The sequence below is a fragment of the Lepidochelys kempii genome, chromosome 8, assembly GCF_965140265.1.
Source record: "Lepidochelys kempii isolate rLepKem1 chromosome 8, rLepKem1.hap2, whole genome shotgun sequence".
Taxonomy (NCBI): Eukaryota; Metazoa; Chordata; order Testudines; family Cheloniidae; genus Lepidochelys; species Lepidochelys kempii.
The window spans coordinates 69,374,702-69,393,328 of NC_133263.1; the positions used below are offsets into that span (position 1 = coordinate 69,374,702).

Genomic DNA, 18,627 nt, shown 5'->3' on the forward strand with positions numbered 1-18,627 from the left:
AATTGGACCAATCATTTGGACCATTTTTTTTTTACTATGTATATAATAAACAATAGCAAAATCAACTCGATACCACATATATTTAGAAACAACTCCACTGATTTTAGTGGAACTTCTTAATCAAGCTTGGCATCTTTATGCTTTTTGCTCATGTCCTCTCTTCCTGTCTATCAGGGAGGTGATGGAGAGCCAGGCCCAAGAGGTCAGCAAGGAATGTTTGGGCAGAAAGGTGATGAAGGTCCACGAGGATTCCCTGGTCCTCCAGGCCCCATTGGTCTTCAGGTAAGACAATGTATTATTTTTCCCCTTCAGCAATAGGGACCATTATCTCCACATCGTCACTTGTGTGAACAAGAAAGAATTGCCTTTCATTAAATACATCACACCATCAACTAATAATACATGATAAGGAGACTCCATGTTCATAGATTTTATAGATGGATACACTGATCTTAAGGCCTGAAGGGACCATTATGATCATCTACGTCCGAACTCCTGCATAACACAGGCTATAGAATTTCACCCAATAATTCATGCATCTAGCCAAATAATTTGTGCATGAACAAAAGCATATCTTTTAAAAAGACATCCACTTTTGATATAGAGACTCAAATTGATGGAGAATTTACCAGATCCCATGGTAATTTGTTCAGTGTTGTTTCATTGGAAACAATGGTAACATGTTCTATTCCTTGTTGATACAAACAGAGACATTGCTTAAGTCAGAAAAGAATAGAAAAACTTCCTTCTGGGTATACATTGCTGCCTTTGTTGATAACTTTTGGCATGGTTTGGCGTCGCAATCTCTGCCTCTCAAAATGCAGTCATTCCATAGGGTAGTCAGCAAACATAAAGGACAGGCACAGACACTATGCTCAATAAAATGTACAGCATGTCACTATTTCAGGCATATCATTACAAATTAAAAATCTTGCTTTTTAAAATTTAATTTTTAATTTCTTAAGTATAGTGGAATAGAGAATAAAGAACAAAATATTTAAGATTTTTGTACTCTTTTCCAACTCACAAATATTAGAGGGTACAGTGGTTTGAACTTTTGACTGTTTATTAAGCTATTTTACACTTTTTTATATGGAAACTATACAGTAGGTCTGGGAAGTTATTAAATAGCACAACACTTTTCCTATCTGCCAAGTTTCAGGTGCACTTGCTATTTCACTAACCCCAGAACCTGTTTAACCACCCATTTCCAAAATCTTACTATGCAATGTTGCTTGGACAACATTGTGCTAATTTTGAGTGTGTTGCCAGGCAGCATGGGATGTAAACCTACAGTACAAGATTTGGTGGAACTTCCCATGTATGACTTCACATAAAACTGTTTCTACTTTTGAAAGGCATTTGTTGATATTTTTAACATTTCTGAATCAGAGGCTCAGTTAAAAAAACATGATGCGTTGATTATATTATGATTTATTTACAGATATTAGTATTTTAAAAGACAATGAAATAACCTTACCCTTTTTAGGTATTTCCAGATTTAAAATATTGTTTAAATTAAGAGTGTATTAGAAAGGATCAATATACTTTACTTTCATATATTTTAATTTAGTGAAATAATACATAAAAGTAAGAAATCAATTAGGTTGAGACTTAAACCAATAAATGAGTTCTATAGAAGAATTATATTTGCCCAAATCTCATTTTCCTCTGAGTGTGCTGGTCCATGGACCAAGATCACACATATGCTAATGGTAATGAAGTACCACTGAGAAATCAAGAGCTCTTTTTATTCACTAATGTGGTTCTCATAGTAACAGTGAACCCATGGAGAGTAACAACTTTATCTTTTTTGTTTATAGTATTTCATGATAATCAAATTTCCCCAGCTGAAATTAAATTCTACTGGTGCTGCTTATAGTGGGCATTAAATCTTAAAAATCATTTTCATTCACACAGGAAAAGGTCTGTCTTAAACTTTTTAATGTAGTCTTTATATGAATTTTCACTGTGTTGTTTAAATTTAAATTATAATACTTTTAAAAATAGAAATGTCTCTTGCAGAAAGAAAGGAAGGGAAAGGCAAATGTTAAAAATATGTATTACGTATCTGAATCATCTCAGAGTCTAAGATAGTTTTACTTTGCCAGAAAGGGGTATGAAAGAGCAAATGCTATGCGGAGTGTTTATTGTCATCAGTAACTGGTAGGACTCCTCATAGCAACAATGAAAGTTAATAGGAGTTTTTCCATTGACTTCCTTGGTGTCAGCATTTTACCCTATGCATCTCTAAGACTGGGCCCTTGGAATCATCATGCATAGTTCCATGAAAACATTTGCTTGGTGTGAAGCAGCAGTCTAAAAGGCTGACAAAATGTTAGGAGCCATTAGGAAAGGGATAGAATATAAGACCATAAATATCATAATACCACTATACAAATCCGTAGTGTACCTTGAATACTGCATGTAGTTCTAGATGCCCAATCTCAAAAAAGATATATTTGAATTGGAAAAGGTGCAGAAAAGGGCAAAAGAAATGATTTGGGGCATGGAACAGCTTCTGTATGAGAAAAGGTTAAAAAGACTGGGACTGTTCAGTTTCAAAAAGAGACGACTAAGGGGAGATATGATGGAGATCTATAAAATCATGAATGGAATGGAGAAAGTGAATAGGGAAATGTTATATATCCCTTCACATAACAAATGAACTAGGGGGATACTACACCACTGAAGTTATTGTCGTCAATCCAAATATTATTTGCTTAAATATTACAAAGTTATCCAAGGTAAAGCCATGAGGGAAGTTAGAGGATATCCAGACACCTAGATGGTAATCATAACCTGCTCGCTGCTTTTAGTTTCTTGAAAATCATACATGTAATAAAGATAACTCCTACCTCTTCCAAAAATAAATAAATGAACAAACAACCCTTTTGGAAGACATGTGTGGGAAACTGACATAACATCATTGTTTAAAGCCAAATCTTTCCCATTTAGTAAAATGGAGAATATTTAGTAGCTGAACATATTGGTTATTGAATACTCAAAATGACTCAAATTTCCCTTTAGAGAGTATCCATCAGAAATGACAGGAGATGGCCCTTGTTTGTAGAGAATAAACCTGCAAGTAAAAGAAAAAAATCTCTGTTTAAAATTCTTCAAACTTACTTTAAAAAAAAATGGGATTGTAAATGCCATATCTCCCTTAGGCTGCGTTTTTTATATTGAAAAAGAACCTACTATTTTCTAATGCCTTATGAATTTATTGCAATATCAATGAGTATGCATGTTATTGTTCAGGATCACTCTATTCACCTATTCTGTAACTGCACAATTGCTTGAAATTATTTACCATTGTATTCTGAAAGGTATTATTTCATAATTTGGCCAGAATATAGTGAGGTTTGAAGTGATAATGGCTCATTATTTTATTATAGTGTATTTTTGAAAGCCATGGTGGAACATTAATTCTGATTAATTACACTATAACACACACTTCAGGGACATTATAATGCAACCACATAGTGAATTGCATATTCAATAATGGGGACAGATGTTTTGTTCGGTACAATCAAGTGTTTGTTTTTAGAGTACAGATATACTGTAGCAAAATATAATATGAGAATTTATTACTGTACATCCAATTATCAACATACATTTGGTATGTTGGTAAATAATTAAAACATGTGTCATTATAACCTGGATCATAAGCTAGTAACAAGACAAATATTCATTGATGCTACTATTCAGCATGCCTGTAATCAGCGGATTCATTTTAGTCAACAGATTACTGTCACTAATAGCTTTCCATTTTAATGCATCACAGTCTTTTAATTTTCAAAATAAAAAGGGATTGAAATATAGAAACCAAATGTATCACAGGACGAGTTAAAGTTGCCTCTTTCATGCTCATTAAATAATAATAAATAAGCAACTGCAGATATATTGTACCAACAAGTATATTGAAAAGAAGCATATATTTTCTTAAAGCTCAGCACATTTTACTCACTAACAGACTGTACTGACATAAATCTTTTTTTTAAAAAGTAGATGCATTATACATCTGAATTCAGTCAGTTTTTTTATGAATTCCATACTGTAGAGTTTTACTGTCAACATGATATCCACCACTGTAATAAAAGTAGCTGTTAGTACCAGAATAATCTTTGTTTGTGTTTTTGAGAATGTGCTCAGCTTTGTATCCTTTCATCCAGATTTTATAATCTGATCCATGCCCATTATGCCACTCCAGTAGAGGGCCCAAAAACTGGCCATGGTTAGCCAACAGGGAACTCCCTGTTAGAAGGGAACTGCAAGTGTTCTAGCTTCAGGCCCTGAGCCTTTGGGCCCTCAATAGAGGGGATGTGTTGAGGTCAATCAGGAGTTGCCATACTGGGACCTAAGGTTATACATTAAAGTTATTAAATAATATAGCATTACAGTAAAACTGGAGTAAAGGTTATGTACTGTGACTTGATTATCAGTTCTTTGATATGTGCTGAAGGTTGACAGTACTGTTTAATTGAAATTGAGAGCAAGATCCTAACTTGGTGTAAATTAGTGTAACTCTATTCGCTTCACTGGAGCTACATAGATTTACACAGCTGAGGTGCTGACTCTTTGGGTAGGTGTGGCTGAGTATAGTGCAATACGCTTGGGGATTGGTATTGTATTGGGTGTATGTTCTCGTGACCCACAATTTCCTTCCACGAGCATACACTTGAGCAACCTTACATCTAAATTAATCAAGTTTTTGTATGGGAATATATACAGTATGTAATCAAATTAATCAGTGTCCAAAAAGAATCATAACAGTCTTTTTTAAACCAGCCATATTAGCTCTTTAATTTGTTTCTTTTTTCATAAAGTTTTTTCCTCATCAGTTATACTTATAAGTATTCAAGGATGCCCTAATCTTTGTTGCCATAATATGAAACTAGTTTTTACATTATTTTTTTTCTGTTTAATTCAGATAGCTTTTGTCCTCAAATTTTATCTTATGATTTTCTTAATGGGTAGCTGTAATTTACATTATTTCTTCTAAGTAGTTTACTATCAGTATTTTCTTTTCTCTTTCTTATTATCAGGGTCTGCCTGGCCCTCCGGGTGAAAAGGGTGAGAACGGTGATGTTGGTCCAATGGTAAGGTTTTTTCCCTGTTGGTCACTGTAAGTGCTAGACAACATTCTGTTTTTTGATTTGCTTTATAGCTTGCAATTTGATATTCCATTTATGGTCTACAGCACGGGACAGAGAGTCCTGTGACTGTCACCTGCTCTTGCTGTGACCCTGGGCAAGTCACTTCACTTCTGTTTCCAATCTTTAAAAAGGAGGGGTTCAATGCTTATCTACCTGACTTACAGGGACCTATGAGGATTAATTAGAGCAGCCCAGTTTATGCCTGTCAGAGAGAGAGAGAGAGAGAGAGAGACCAGCATTGGAGACTGGTGTTGCATCCCTGGAGCAGGAGCTCTGAGGCACTGAAAGATAACAGCAACCCACAGAAACTATAATTGTGTCTGTCCCTGTGTAGGAACACAAGAGGCTCCTTGTGCCCTCATCACCATGTGGACTCATGCAATGGGGAACCACAGTCTGGACCTTACTCTTTGCACAACACTCCGAAGATGAAATGCTCTCTGCATGCAGAATATATTGTTGCTAATTGACAAAAAATCCATGCTTATATTTATGACTGTAAATACTGCAGTTCACATATCATATTTTCTCTCTGATTCAGGGTCCGCCTGGTCCTCCAGGTCCAAGAGGTCCCCAGGGTCCTAATGGAGCAGATGTAAGAAACACATTCTGTATTGTTCATTGCATTCCTTTGAAAAACAATAATAAGTAGTATAGTTAGCTAACTTACATCCATTTATGATTGCAGGGTCCTCAAGGTCCCCCAGGCTCTATTGGCTCTGTTGGAGGTGTTGGTGACAAGGTAGGAAAGCTGGTAATATTGACACATAAAAGAGACATCTCTGAGATAAGGAGGAGGACATACATTTTCCCCCTGTTCTTTCTGGGAATATTAGAAATCACAGATACCATTAATTTCCTTGGTAATTATTAACAGCCATGTAGATGCTCAACTAATACATGACGTGCATTATTATGACCTGAAATCATCCTTTTCAGTTTTTGTACAGCACAAAAGTGTTCAACAGTCATGGATATGAACTTGAGCAGAAGAGAAATAGCTCATAGAAAAAAGATTAGTAACCAAGGACAAGGTTGGTAGGCCAAGTTATGCTCTCAGATATGTCCACACTGCAACATAAGCCTATGCTTCAGCCCAGCCTCAGACCTAACCCCCTTTGCAGCTACACTGCAATTGCGCTAACCCAGGGCTCAGACCCAGAATCCCAGGACCCTGCAGGTCTGGAGGGTCTGAGTTCAAGTTAAAATGGGACCCAGGATCTGTTGTTGTAGTAGCCAGGCAAGGTACTAACAAACTTCAACAGGACTTTAGTTTTTGAAGTGGAAACCTCTTTTCCAAGCTGCTGCTGCACCCTCAGTAGCTCTCCCTCAGCCTCTTCAACTCCTCCCCACTCCTTCCTGTTTCCTGTCCTTTCAGACTCCCAACAGCCAGTGCTCCCAATTCTAATAATTACAAGCAACATCTAAACACCACATTCCCTCCTCTCTTAAGAAACTCTCCCAATTACAATAAACATGGTTGTTCTAACCACAGGAACAAATAGGAAACAAGGCACTATACTGTTGACAGAATTATTACACTAAAAACACTATAGATACTACATAACATAGTCTCTAGTCCAGACAGGTGGTCGTCTGGGTCTGACAGACCGTCTTTCAAGCCCCAGTTCCAGTGCAATGTCTTGTTGTGTTGATACTATGGTGAAGTCATCCAATGCAGACTGGGTGTTGGCATAATCTCCTCTTGGTGCATAGGCAGGTGCAAGATAAGAAGCATTCCATACACGCCCATCAGAAAGTCGATAGGTGTAAGGTCCCTTTATCTCTATGATTTTAAGAGGAGCTGTGAATTTATGGTCCCCTTTGTGTAATTCCTGAAACTTTGGTTCCTTAGCAGCCCGCCACTTGTCTGTGAAAGCCTTATACTTTGCTTGGTTCTGTTCAACTGTTTTTCCGCACATCATCCTTGGTAACTCTGCGGGTGAGCTTTGTGTTGTGGCATGTCATGTAGCCCGGTATGCTTGCAAGAAATCAGTAGTGAAGGTTATCCACAATCACCCTTCCAGTTTAGCCATTTGCAAATTCTCTGTCAATCTTCTGTTAAACCGTTTGATTTCCCCATTGGCTTGAGGGTAGTATAGTGCTTCAGTTTGAGAGTCCATCCCTGGCCACCAATACAGATCCCGGTAGTTGTTGTTTGGTTCTGACAATTCCTTGATGGGTATCATGTGCCAGGTGTATGAGTTTTGAATGTAATTCTTCTGGCACAAGTAGCCGGTGTGTACCTCGTAGCACACAGCCATCGAGCAAAGAAAGTTCATCCCAAACTCTAAAATAAGGCAGCAAAACTGGGTCAATATTTTTAGGCGACTGGGCCATCTCTTTGTCAGAAATTCCCGTAGTTTTTGTTGAATTGGACACGCTGAACAGGCAGCTTGAAATTGTTCTCTTGTAACTGCAGTAAGAGTGCTTGTAATAAGCGCAACTACTACATCCTCATCCTCCGGTGGACCATCTGGTGAAAGCAAAGGCAAGCGAGAAAGGCAATCAGCTACCACATTTTGGTTTCCAGGCTTATATTACAGTTCATAATTGAAAGAGAGTAGTCTTGCAGACCATCTAGCAATACGATATCCTGCTCTTCCCAGTCCTTTCGTGGTGAGCAACGTCATCAAAGGGCTGTGGTCTGTGCGCAACTTGAACATGCGGCCCCACTGGTAAGTTCTCCATTTTTCAGTAGCTCAGACACAAGCAAGTGCTTCTTTTTCGACTGTAGAATATTTTCTCTCAGCATTACTTAGTGTCCTTGAAGCAAATGCAACAGTCCTCTCTGTGTTGTCCTCATGAAGTTGTGTGAGGACAGCCCCAAGTCTATAATCAGAAGCATCAGTAGTTACAATTGTGGCAATGCAGGAGTGAATAGTCCAAGTACTGGACTATGTACAATCAAGTCTTTCACCGTTTTGAAATTAGCTTGTGTATCTGTTGTCCACACTAAGGTTGAACTTCCCCATAGTAATTCTCATAATGGTTCACTGACAGAAGCATAATTGGGAATGAATTTTGCATATCAGGAGGTAAGACCAAAGAAGGAACGTAAGGTTTTCAAATCTGCTGGAGGAGGAACATTTGAAATTGCCAGGATATGAGCCGGATCAGGTTTTAATCCAACCTGTGAAATTGTATGCCCCAGAAAGGAGAGTTCAGTTTGTCTAAATTTGCATTTGGACCTATTGAGCTTGAGGCCTGCTTTGCTGATGCAGTTTAGTGCAGACTGCACGTTATTGTCATGCTCCTCCGAAGTATTTCCAAACACGATAATATCATCCAAATAGCACTGAACTCCATGTTGATTCTTCAAAATCAATGACATAATTTTCTGGAAGGCACTTGGGGCTGATGCGAGACCGTGTGGAACGTGTTCAAAACGGAATAGTCCCTCATGTGTAATAAACGTTGTGAAGTTTCTGCTATCTTCATGCAACATAACCTGGTGGTATGCAATCTGCAAATCAAGAGTAGAAAACATCTTTTCTCCACGGAGTTCTGCAAATACTTCTTCTATGTGAGAAAGAGGATGGCTGTCAATCACAATAGCTTTATTTGGCTCACTTAAGTCCACACAAAGGCGAATGCCTCCACCCTTCTTCTGCGTCACTACTATAGGTGAAACCCATTCCAAGGAGTTAATCTCTTCAATAATGTCCTCTTGAACAAGTTTTCTCAGTTCCTCTGAAACAGCTTCCCTGACTGAGTGCTGTAAGTGCTGTAATTTCTATAGTACAGGCATCACATTATTCTGCATTTTAACTTTATGCAGAAACCCATAAGCACAGCCTACTTTCTCCTCAACCTGGTATTGGGTCCCAGAAACTGGTGTGAGTACCGCAAGAGTGCTTTGCTGAGGAAGATCAATTCGTCCATTAACTACCCTGAGATTTAAATCAGCCAATAAATCTCTGCCAAGGATAGAAGTGCTTTTGTGGACAATGTAGAACTCTGCAGTTACACAGCAATCACCAAAAGTAACTATTGCTGGCAGGCAGCCATGTACTGGAATATGTTTTTTTTTCAAATAGCACACCAAGTGAAGCTTGGGTTCAGTAAAAGGCACATCTTTAAAGTAATGCAAATAGATGGAATCAGGTAGTATAGATACTGCTGAGCCAGTGTCCAACACTATCTGACCAGAGTGTGATTTGCTTGAGGGTATGGCAGAAACGTTTACAGTGTACTTTATTTGTTCTGGAATATGTGCAGTAGTGATTTTGTCCACGTTCAGCACAGTAACATCTGGTATTGTAACTGCATGCACCTGTTGTTTGAACTGGTTGCTACGACATACTTTAGCAAAATGCCCAATCTTTTTGCAATGATTGCACTGAGCTACTTTTGCCATTCATCCTGTGTAGCTTACAAGCTGTTGTGGGAATCCACAGCGAAAGCATGCTTTTACTATATTTTGAATTTGCTGATTTGGTGGTTTTTCATTAGTTTTCCTCTTGTAATTGTTTGTCTGCAGCAACAGTGAACTTTTCCGCAAAGGTGTCACAGCCTAGACTATGCCTCCTGTATCCATGCTCATTATTTTGGCTTCAGCTGTAGCTGACTCACTCTGGTTAGCAATGGTTATTGCTTTTTCTAGTGTAAATTGTGGTTCTAGAAGTAAATGTTCTCTTACATGAAGCATGGTTGTTTTCTCAATGAGCTGGTCTCTAATCATCTCATCTGCCATATTCCCAAAGTCACAAGTTACAATCAGACTCCTCAGGGAAGCAATATACTGCATTATAGTCTCCCCTGGTTTCTGCTCACGCTGGTGAAATCTGTAGCGATTAGCTACTACATGCACTTTTGGTACAAAAAGTTCTTTAATGCAATGAGTGCAGTCTCATATTTATTGTCTCGCAAGGGGAAAAGTGTAAAATATACGCTGCCCTTCTGCTCCAAGGCAGTGGATTAGCAGAGCATGCTTTCTTACTTCAGAAATCTCTGTAGCACTGATTGCAAGCATATGCATCTCAAGCATATGCATCTCAAGCATATGCATCCAGCACCTCAAGCATATGCACCTCAAGCATATGTATCCAGGGTAAAAGCAATTGGAGGCTCACCTCGGCTTTGTAGAAAGGGTGCAGGTGGGTTCAGAGGCAGAAGGTCCCACCTCATCACCAAAATGTTGTAGTAGCCAGGCAAGGTACTAACAAACTTCTACAGGACTTTATTTTTTAAAGTGGAAACCTCTTTCCCAAGCTGCTGCTGCACCCTCAGTAGCTCTCCCTCAGCCTCTTCAACTCCTCCCCCATCCTTCCTGTTTCCTGTCCTTTCAGACTCCCAACAGCCAGTGCTCCCAATTCTAATAATTACAAGCAACATCTAAACGCCACAGGGTCCAAGCCCAATTGCTTTGTAGTTTAAACATAGTTGATTTGGGTCCAGGAGTTAGCCAGAAGTATCCCACAATTCAATGGGACAACTTCCTTAGTCCTCTCTAACCCAACAATCTACAGTCCACTCTACTGAAAAAGGAAGCCACCCCCTGGCAGCAGCTCAGGTCAGTGTTAGCCCATTCTCTTCTAATCACCAATCTGCAAGCACACTATCAGAGAGCCCCTGGGTTTGCAATGGAGAGTGAACTGATCAAGCCTTTTGGAGAGTGAGCTGCTTCCTGGTAACATGCAAGGTGGGCAGTAAAGTTTTCTCAAAGGGCATCACAACCCTAGGGTTAGAGCAGCCACATTTCCGGGAGAGGGAGGGTAGGGATTCGTAGATATGGTTATTTTGACTTGGGTGTGCACACTGCAGTGCAGATGCCAGAAGGACAGGTTTGACCACAGGTTAGAAAAACATTAATATAGGGTTAAAATACAATGTAAATGCTTAAGCCCAGGGTTCTCTTAACATGGGTCAGCTGACTTGAGTCCCATTAAAAGTGCTTACCTTGCAGTCTAGACTACCCTTAGTTACATCAGCATAAACTCCAGAGTAATTATATTGGCTTCACTGGTGTTTCTTGCATTTTATGCCAGTGTAGCTTAGCACACGATTTTCCCTAATATCTGAAATGTTAAAATATCAGATATTATACGATGTATCAGTGTTAATTATATCTGTGAGGTCAGCTAAATTGGTCCTCAAGCATCAGAGAGCATATCCTTTACTGAAGTAAATAGACTGGGCTCCAATGAAGTCAAAGGTCTGGTGCTGATTTACACTAGCTGAAGATCTAGCCCTGTATGTAGCATTAGCACTTCAAGATTTTATGGTTAATAATGTAGACTTCCATCTCCTGCCTCCATGCTGAGTCTCTGTGCTGAGCTATATTATGCTCACCCTTCATTTTGCCAAGGTGAATGTGGAACAGGTATACACAGCATTCTAGGGACTTTTGTCCAAAATAATATAATATATATATTCATAAATAATATAATGGATATACTCATAGAAAGATGAAAAAGTAGAAATAAGACCATGTCTTGGACAGTTATAATTGATTTGTTGAGAAATTATGTATGATTGTTCTTGAATATTTTATTTCCCCAAAACACTGTGGAAGAACTGATTTATTTGTAACAATGTATATTTTAAAATTTTGGTTGATGGGTCCTAAAGAGGGAGGAAGGCAAGCAAAGGACATTGATAGTCTTTCAGAAGATAACTATATTCTGTTTTACCTCCTTTTTCTTCCCTCATCCAGCAGATAGCTTAATACACAGGTTCCTTTCTACCCTTGTCCTTCTCTCATCACAGATGAACTCAAGTACTTAAGAAACCATACTTAAATTTTGTTGCCTTTCATCACCATGAATCCTCTGCATATTCTTTTAGTACAATACACAGCTCTCATACCTCTAGGGGAAATCCATCACAACCATACATTCCAAGACACTAGCTGCAGTTGCAGGTCAATCAAAATAATCTGTATGTGTTATGGGCCATTTCTTAATCACTCTCAGGAAGGATGCAACTCTATTTTTCTGAGCCCCAGGTATTATTCCCTGACAGAAGGCAAGGAAGCTGCCCCTGCTTACCTTGGATCATTTGTAAAGATGATAATAACAATAGTAAAAAAAAAAAATCCCCAAGACCGCAATTCACCTTACAGTACCTTGCAAGCTTTTCATTTCTCTGTGCCAACAAAAACATCTTTCTTATGATGCATTTCAATATTGTTGACATCCCCCATAAAACTTAGGTTACGCATCTCTTTTTCTCTCTCATTAAAATGAGCTTCCTTCAAACAATCCTGTCATATTTGGGTCATGTCAAAAGGAATCACTGCTTCTTATCAGTGTGTCCAAGCTATCATCTTAATAGAATCTGCAGATGCTTCATCATTTTTTTTTATCTGCCCATGAAATAAATCACTTGCCAGTATTCAGGGAGGAGGTGGAGTACTGCAGTGATGTACCATGAGACTAGTGAGGATGGAAAATGTGTCCTACTTTGTGTCCCTTCTTTGTTTTCTGAGATCAGTGGATTATGGGGTAACTATTCTAGCCAGATAAAAGCACTAGACTTGGGATTTAGACATTGCATGTTACTGCTTTTGTTGAGTCTGGAGTTGTCAGTGTTTCACTGCTTTCCCTTTTGTTAGAGATATGTATTTGGTCTATGTCTCTCCCCACCTTCTGATAATGTCAGCATTCTTGCAGCTCTAGTGTGTTTTATTAGTAATTGCTAAAAAAGATACAAAGCAACATGCCCTTCTGCATGGTTGCATGATTCTATATTCCACTTAATCTCCAAAGCATGTGACATGATTCCCTAAGGCTGTCTTCAGTGGCAGTTTGGCCTACATTAAGGGCTGCAGGATTTGTCTCTCTGGGATGAGAACCAAAAACATGTTTGAATGTTCAAGATTGTAGATATGGGGGAGGGGGATAAATCTAATCATAAGACTTTAAATTTATTCATATCAGTGGATATAGAGAACAACAGGGACTGCAAGGGAAAACCCCCCTTTTTTAAAGAAAAATTAAATATTTTGGGTAGACAAAATCTATGGTGGTCCCCTTAAGTATTAGTAGATATAATGCTAGGATTTTCTGGCACTAATTTAAAAAGGATGTGTCTGGTTGCAGGTTTATGTTGGTTGGGCAAATATCACATTTACATATTGGATTTAATAGGTATTTATAGATTGGGTTTCAGAGTTGCTTCTTCTCCAGTAAAGGTAGATCATACCCCCAAACATTATAATATGCTAATTACCTTTTTGATGGCTATCAAGAGAAGGACAGAGGTATCCAATCATTATGTAGCTGACCATTATGTATCCAAAGTCATACAGGTAAAGTATAGCTTAGTTAATATTGAAATTTCTTGCTAGTAATATTTTTCTCAAATACCTTTGGTAATTACTATTTATTTTACCAGTTCACCTTAAGAATAATACTTCAATCAGATTTCATACTTTGTACATTGCAGCTTGTGTTTTTGTATCATGCTGCATACAAACATGTTATTTGCCTACGTAAACTGCAGAACAATCCCTAAAAGTGGGTATCAGTAATACTACTGCTAATGACAAAAGTGAGGTTCATTTGGTCATTTAGTTAATCAGCACCATGTTCTAGAGGGTCAGATTCTGCCACCCTTGCAGTGGGTCATTTCTTACTACACAAATACTTGTAGTGACTGTAAACATCCTATTTTTGGTCATTAGCCTTAGTTTTACTCAGACACAATCTCAGGTTTTCTTCTGTAGTATATCAAGGCAAAAAAAAATGTAGATGCAACAAGACTTTAAAAAGAACACAATTACAAGTTAGTGCCATATAAGTTTCTGCTTCGATAGACCTTAGTTTTTGTTATACTGTGATTCAGGGTTACTAGCTATTTCCAACATCTAGACCTGAAAAACTCTGACATATAGGTGAGAGTATGGCTTTATTTACTGAATCAAATATAGAAATTAGAGACAGGGATCTGTTAAAAAACAGTCAGTTCAGGACTGTTTCCTATAATATACAAAGTAAGAGTGGTTGAGAGGCATGGACTGTTCAATACCAGATGCTCTTGGACATCAACAATCTAGGTTGGTTCCCATCTAGGTCTTATCCTTCCTTTGGATGTAAAACCATAACAGAAAAGGTCATAATTAATCACTTCCTGCTTTTAGATCAGGATTATTTGGACCTTTTCATCATGCTGCACATCTCAGCAAGACTGACCATGAGCTGTTGCTTCAGCAGCTAAGGAAGGCTGATCAGGTGTTCTGAATTCCCCCGCTGTTTTGAAAAGATAGAAGACAACTGTCTATCACCTTCAAAGGATGTGTAATGCAGGATCTAAACCATCTTGCTCACAGTTTTCACAGTGTACAATGAGATCGGTCAGCAAGATAATTTCCAAGTTATCTTCCCAATGCTTTGCCCAGTCCAAGTTTAAATTAAAATAAGAGATGGAACTACCATCACTTTTTTTAAGAGATTCTTCATTCCATTACTATTGGTTTAAGCCTTTTTTCACGCTCTACATATTTTTTCTCCTTTCTTTACGTTTATACCTTTCAAACACATAGAAGACTATAATATCCCTACATAAATATTGTTTGACAAAGCTTATAACTAGTTAATCTTTCCTTACGCCTCGTTTCCTCCATTTCATTAATACTTTTGGTTTTCCTTCTCTGAATTGCCTTCCATGTGTTGACATATTTTTGGTACGGAGGACCCAGGAATGAATGTCTAGATTCACTCTTATTAAAGACCTGACGTCGTGTCTAGAGAGATTATTACCACGTTGGTCCATAACATCATGTCTCTGTACACAGTACCTAACTGAAAATTGCACTGTTAGGAAGTATATCCAAGGTAGTTTCTTCTATTCCTAGAGCTGTTAAGTTGTTCTTTGTGTACATAGGAACCCCTTTCTTCCATGTTTATCTGTATTTGTCATCACACAGATGACTGGGGAGCCAAAATCCTCTCATCCAGCATCCTTCACTTCTGAACATCTTAATTGTCCCTATATTTCTCATTTTCATTTTCATCTGGTCTTGAGGGCCCTGACCGTAGTTGCTTGTAAAAAAAACTTGTAAAAAAATAATTAAAAAAATCCTTGGGTATAATTCTGGCCTCCTTGAGGTCAATGGGAATTTTGCCACTGGTTTCAATGAAGCAAGGATTTCACCCTTTATATTTTTACCTAAAATATATCCTCATGATCAAATTATATCCCAGTTATTTTGTAAAAATTGTGGCATACTACCACCCTTGCTCCTTTTCTTCCCTTTCTTATTTCTTCTGTATGGTTTTAAGCCCCCATTTACATTCACGTGTGAGAATTATTCCCACTAGGTTTAATTCAAGAACATGAATTCACACACTGCATCACTGGGTATCATTTTCATTTCTTCTTATTTCCCATATTCTCTGCATTCATATACAAATGCTTTCGAGCACATTATTTTGCTAGGGTTTTTTTTATTATTATTTCTTCTAATTACTTGTCTTCTGCTTTACTATTCCCAAGCTTTAAGTACATGCTAGGTTTCTCAGTGAAGACACATTTCTTCTTAATTTAAATTCCACATAATGAGCTCGACCAGTTTTCTGAAATCCTAGAGAATTGTTCTGTCAAAACGAGTCTCTGCTGTATGAATCATTTACACTCAGACATTGTTCTAGCAATGGTAGGGTTGTTCACCCTACAAAACTAAGAATGTCTTTTCCCTTTCTTCTTTATATTTTCTTTCAATGGTGTTTAATGCATAAGCATGCTTTGGCCTTACAGTCCCTTCAGGGTAGGCTCCTCATGCTAGATAATATGATTCACAGTTCTTTGTAAAGTGTGGAAGAACATTTTGACATCCTCCCTGTTCCTATTGAGTAGTGAAGCGCAACATTTGATCACGTTAGTATTTGCGAGACTGGACTAAAAGGAGATATTCAGTTGTTAATACTTGTGCTTCAAAGGCCCCTTTATCTGCTAGCAAACTATAAACAATTTTTAGCATATTTAATGTGATGTGTTTTTAATCAGCCTGTTGATTCCTCCACTATACACACAAAATATAGGCCTAACCGATCAAAGGCATCTTCAGTACAAATGTGCATGTAATGTTGCATTATTAATGCTTATAGCCTCCCTGAAATGGTGAGATTCTCCATTACACTCAAGCATAACCACTTAAAAACAAACTTCTCCCCAAAGTATACTCTTTGTGCAGCTTATAATTAGAAAAAGTATTAGAACAAAACCTACCAGCATAGTTTGAACTGGTAAGGTGATGCTGTATGCCAAAGTACTTAGGGGGAAAAGCATGATAAACTGCATGTAAGATATACATGCAGCTTGTTGCCCATATATTTAATTGAAAAGTGTAATGCCCTAGGTTCAGAAGTAGTCTTATAAATCCATTCTTTTCTATCTGTAATATGACACTTGGGCCTGATTTTTAGAGGTGGGAAACAGCTACCACCTCTCACTGATTCCATTTGGAGTTGGAAATGCTCAGCACTTCTGAAAATTTGTCCTTAACTGTTTGCCAGGCTCTAAATTAAATTTACAGTTAGAACCTCAGAGTTAGGAAACCCTCAGGAATAGAGGTTGTTCGTAGCTCTGAAATGTTCATAACTTGGAACAAAACGTTACGGCTGTTCTTTCAAAAGTTTACAACTGAACATTGACTTAATACAGCTTTGAAACTTTACTATGCAGAAGAAAAATTCTGCTTTTAACCATCTTAATCTAAATGAAACAAACACAGAAACAGTTTGCTTACCTTGTCAAATCTTTTTTTTAAACTTTCCCTTTATTTATTTTAGTAGTTTATGTTTAACATAGTACTGTACTGTATTTGCCTTTTTTTTTTTTTTTGTCTCTGCTGCTTCCACCTGATTATGTACTTCCAGTTCCAAATGAGGTCTGTGGTTGACTGGTCAGTTCATAAATCTGAGATTCTACTGTACTCTTTAAAAAGATTTGTTTTAATATCATCCTAAACTTGGAAAATCTGTGGGTTCTCTAGCACAAAAATAAAACAGAAATAAATACAAATAAAACCCTAACTTCTCTTCTAGATGGCCGACCAAAAATAAACACAGGATGCTAGTGGAAGTTTGTTTGTGGTCATGGATGTCATTAGTAAATACTCTTATGTACAGCTCTCAGCAACTGTAAAGTGTAACATAAGTGTTATGTATTATTATTTAATACAGTACAAACATAATGTAATAAAAGCATGGGTATGCACTGAATGTTGTGCCACCCCTATATTAATTATGCCTTTTCATAATGTGGAGCAGGCAGAATCAGTCAATGGCAGAGGCAACATGTGCAAGGGTACGTGGGGTCATGTGATTTTCACCTTCCATTTAGCTGGCACACTCCACAGTTTAAAACTGTCGCCTGACTCCTGCCAGGAGCCAGCAGGTGGGAGCTGCCTGGCCTGCTCAGGCCTCTGGCTCTCTGCGCTGTGGGAGCCGGTGTGCTGGCTAGCTGCCCAGCAGCCCTCCCTGAGCCAGGCCGCCTCTGCGCGACCAGACGCTCCCCAGGCAGGACAGGCAGCACAGCTCTGAGCTGTGCCCTGATGTGCTTTTGCCTCTCCCACAAAGGAGCCCAGTGCTGGCCGACAGAGCCCGGCTGCCATGAGATGCTCCTTGAGTTGCTCGCTCACTGGTGCCCTGGTGTTCCTGGATATGCTGCTGCTCCTCAGCCCAGAGGCGATGCGTGTGGCAGTCACGTGCCGCCAGAACCTTTAAATTGTGCCCTCCCCGCCATCAAGAGTTACGTGTTGTCTCTGGTGAATGATGCAAATTACATGTGTCCATGAACTGAAGGAAAGGTGAAATCATTAATTTTATGTCTGTTATTCCTTCTCAGAATCCTATGATCTGGAACTCTTTTAAGAATGCTATAACAAGTCATTACACTTTGCTATATGAAGTCAATTGAGCAATGGCAATTTACACCAGCACAAGATTTGGCCCTTAATTAATACCTTTGCATGATATACTGATCTCTCCGCACACATGATAAAATTTCTTCCTGGAATCAGAGCAATTTGGTTCCTGTAGGATGAAATTCACCCCTCAGGCCGAGGGTCAGCATAGTACCTGTGTATCGCTTAAGCCCATGTAAATCAGGGCTGAACATAGCTCAATAAATGTAACCTCTTTTAGAGGCTATGTGCATCTCTGGAGCTGATCTCACTTCTGTCTTCATAATAACCTTTTCATACTTGGACATTTCTTTGTGAGGAAGACAAAGAAACAGAATGGTGATTAAACCCCCTGCACACTGACTGTCATTCAGAATTGGTGTTTCAATGTTTTCACATGCTTACAAAACCAACGGTAATATTCCGTAGCATAACCAGAAGGTGGCAGCCTTCTATCCACTATCTTTTTGCTATTCCATATTTTCTAGAATTATTTTACTTAAAATTAGGACCTTTAGTCTAATACAAATTACTCTCCGTGAATAATGAAACTAAGATTCCAGATTTAAACACATCAATGGGATTATATCACTCTTTGTAGTTTAGGAACAACTGCCA

The 18,627-nt window shown here is 38.4% G+C and overlaps 1 protein-coding gene across 2 annotated transcripts in view; it reads left to right on the forward strand.

Annotated features, from left to right (window-relative positions):
• The window catches only part of COL11A1 (collagen type XI alpha 1 chain), a 233,513-nt gene that overhangs the window by 173,637 nt on the left and 41,249 nt on the right, over positions 1-18,627 (forward strand). For both annotated transcript variants that reach the window (XM_073356871.1, XM_073356872.1), the window contains 4 exons: positions 175-282; positions 5,049-5,102; positions 5,701-5,754; positions 5,848-5,901. In XM_073356871.1, the coding sequence (XP_073212972.1) occupies positions 175-282; positions 5,049-5,102; positions 5,701-5,754; positions 5,848-5,901 (270 nt within the window). The remainder of the gene's footprint in view (positions 1-174; positions 283-5,048; positions 5,103-5,700; positions 5,755-5,847; positions 5,902-18,627) is intronic.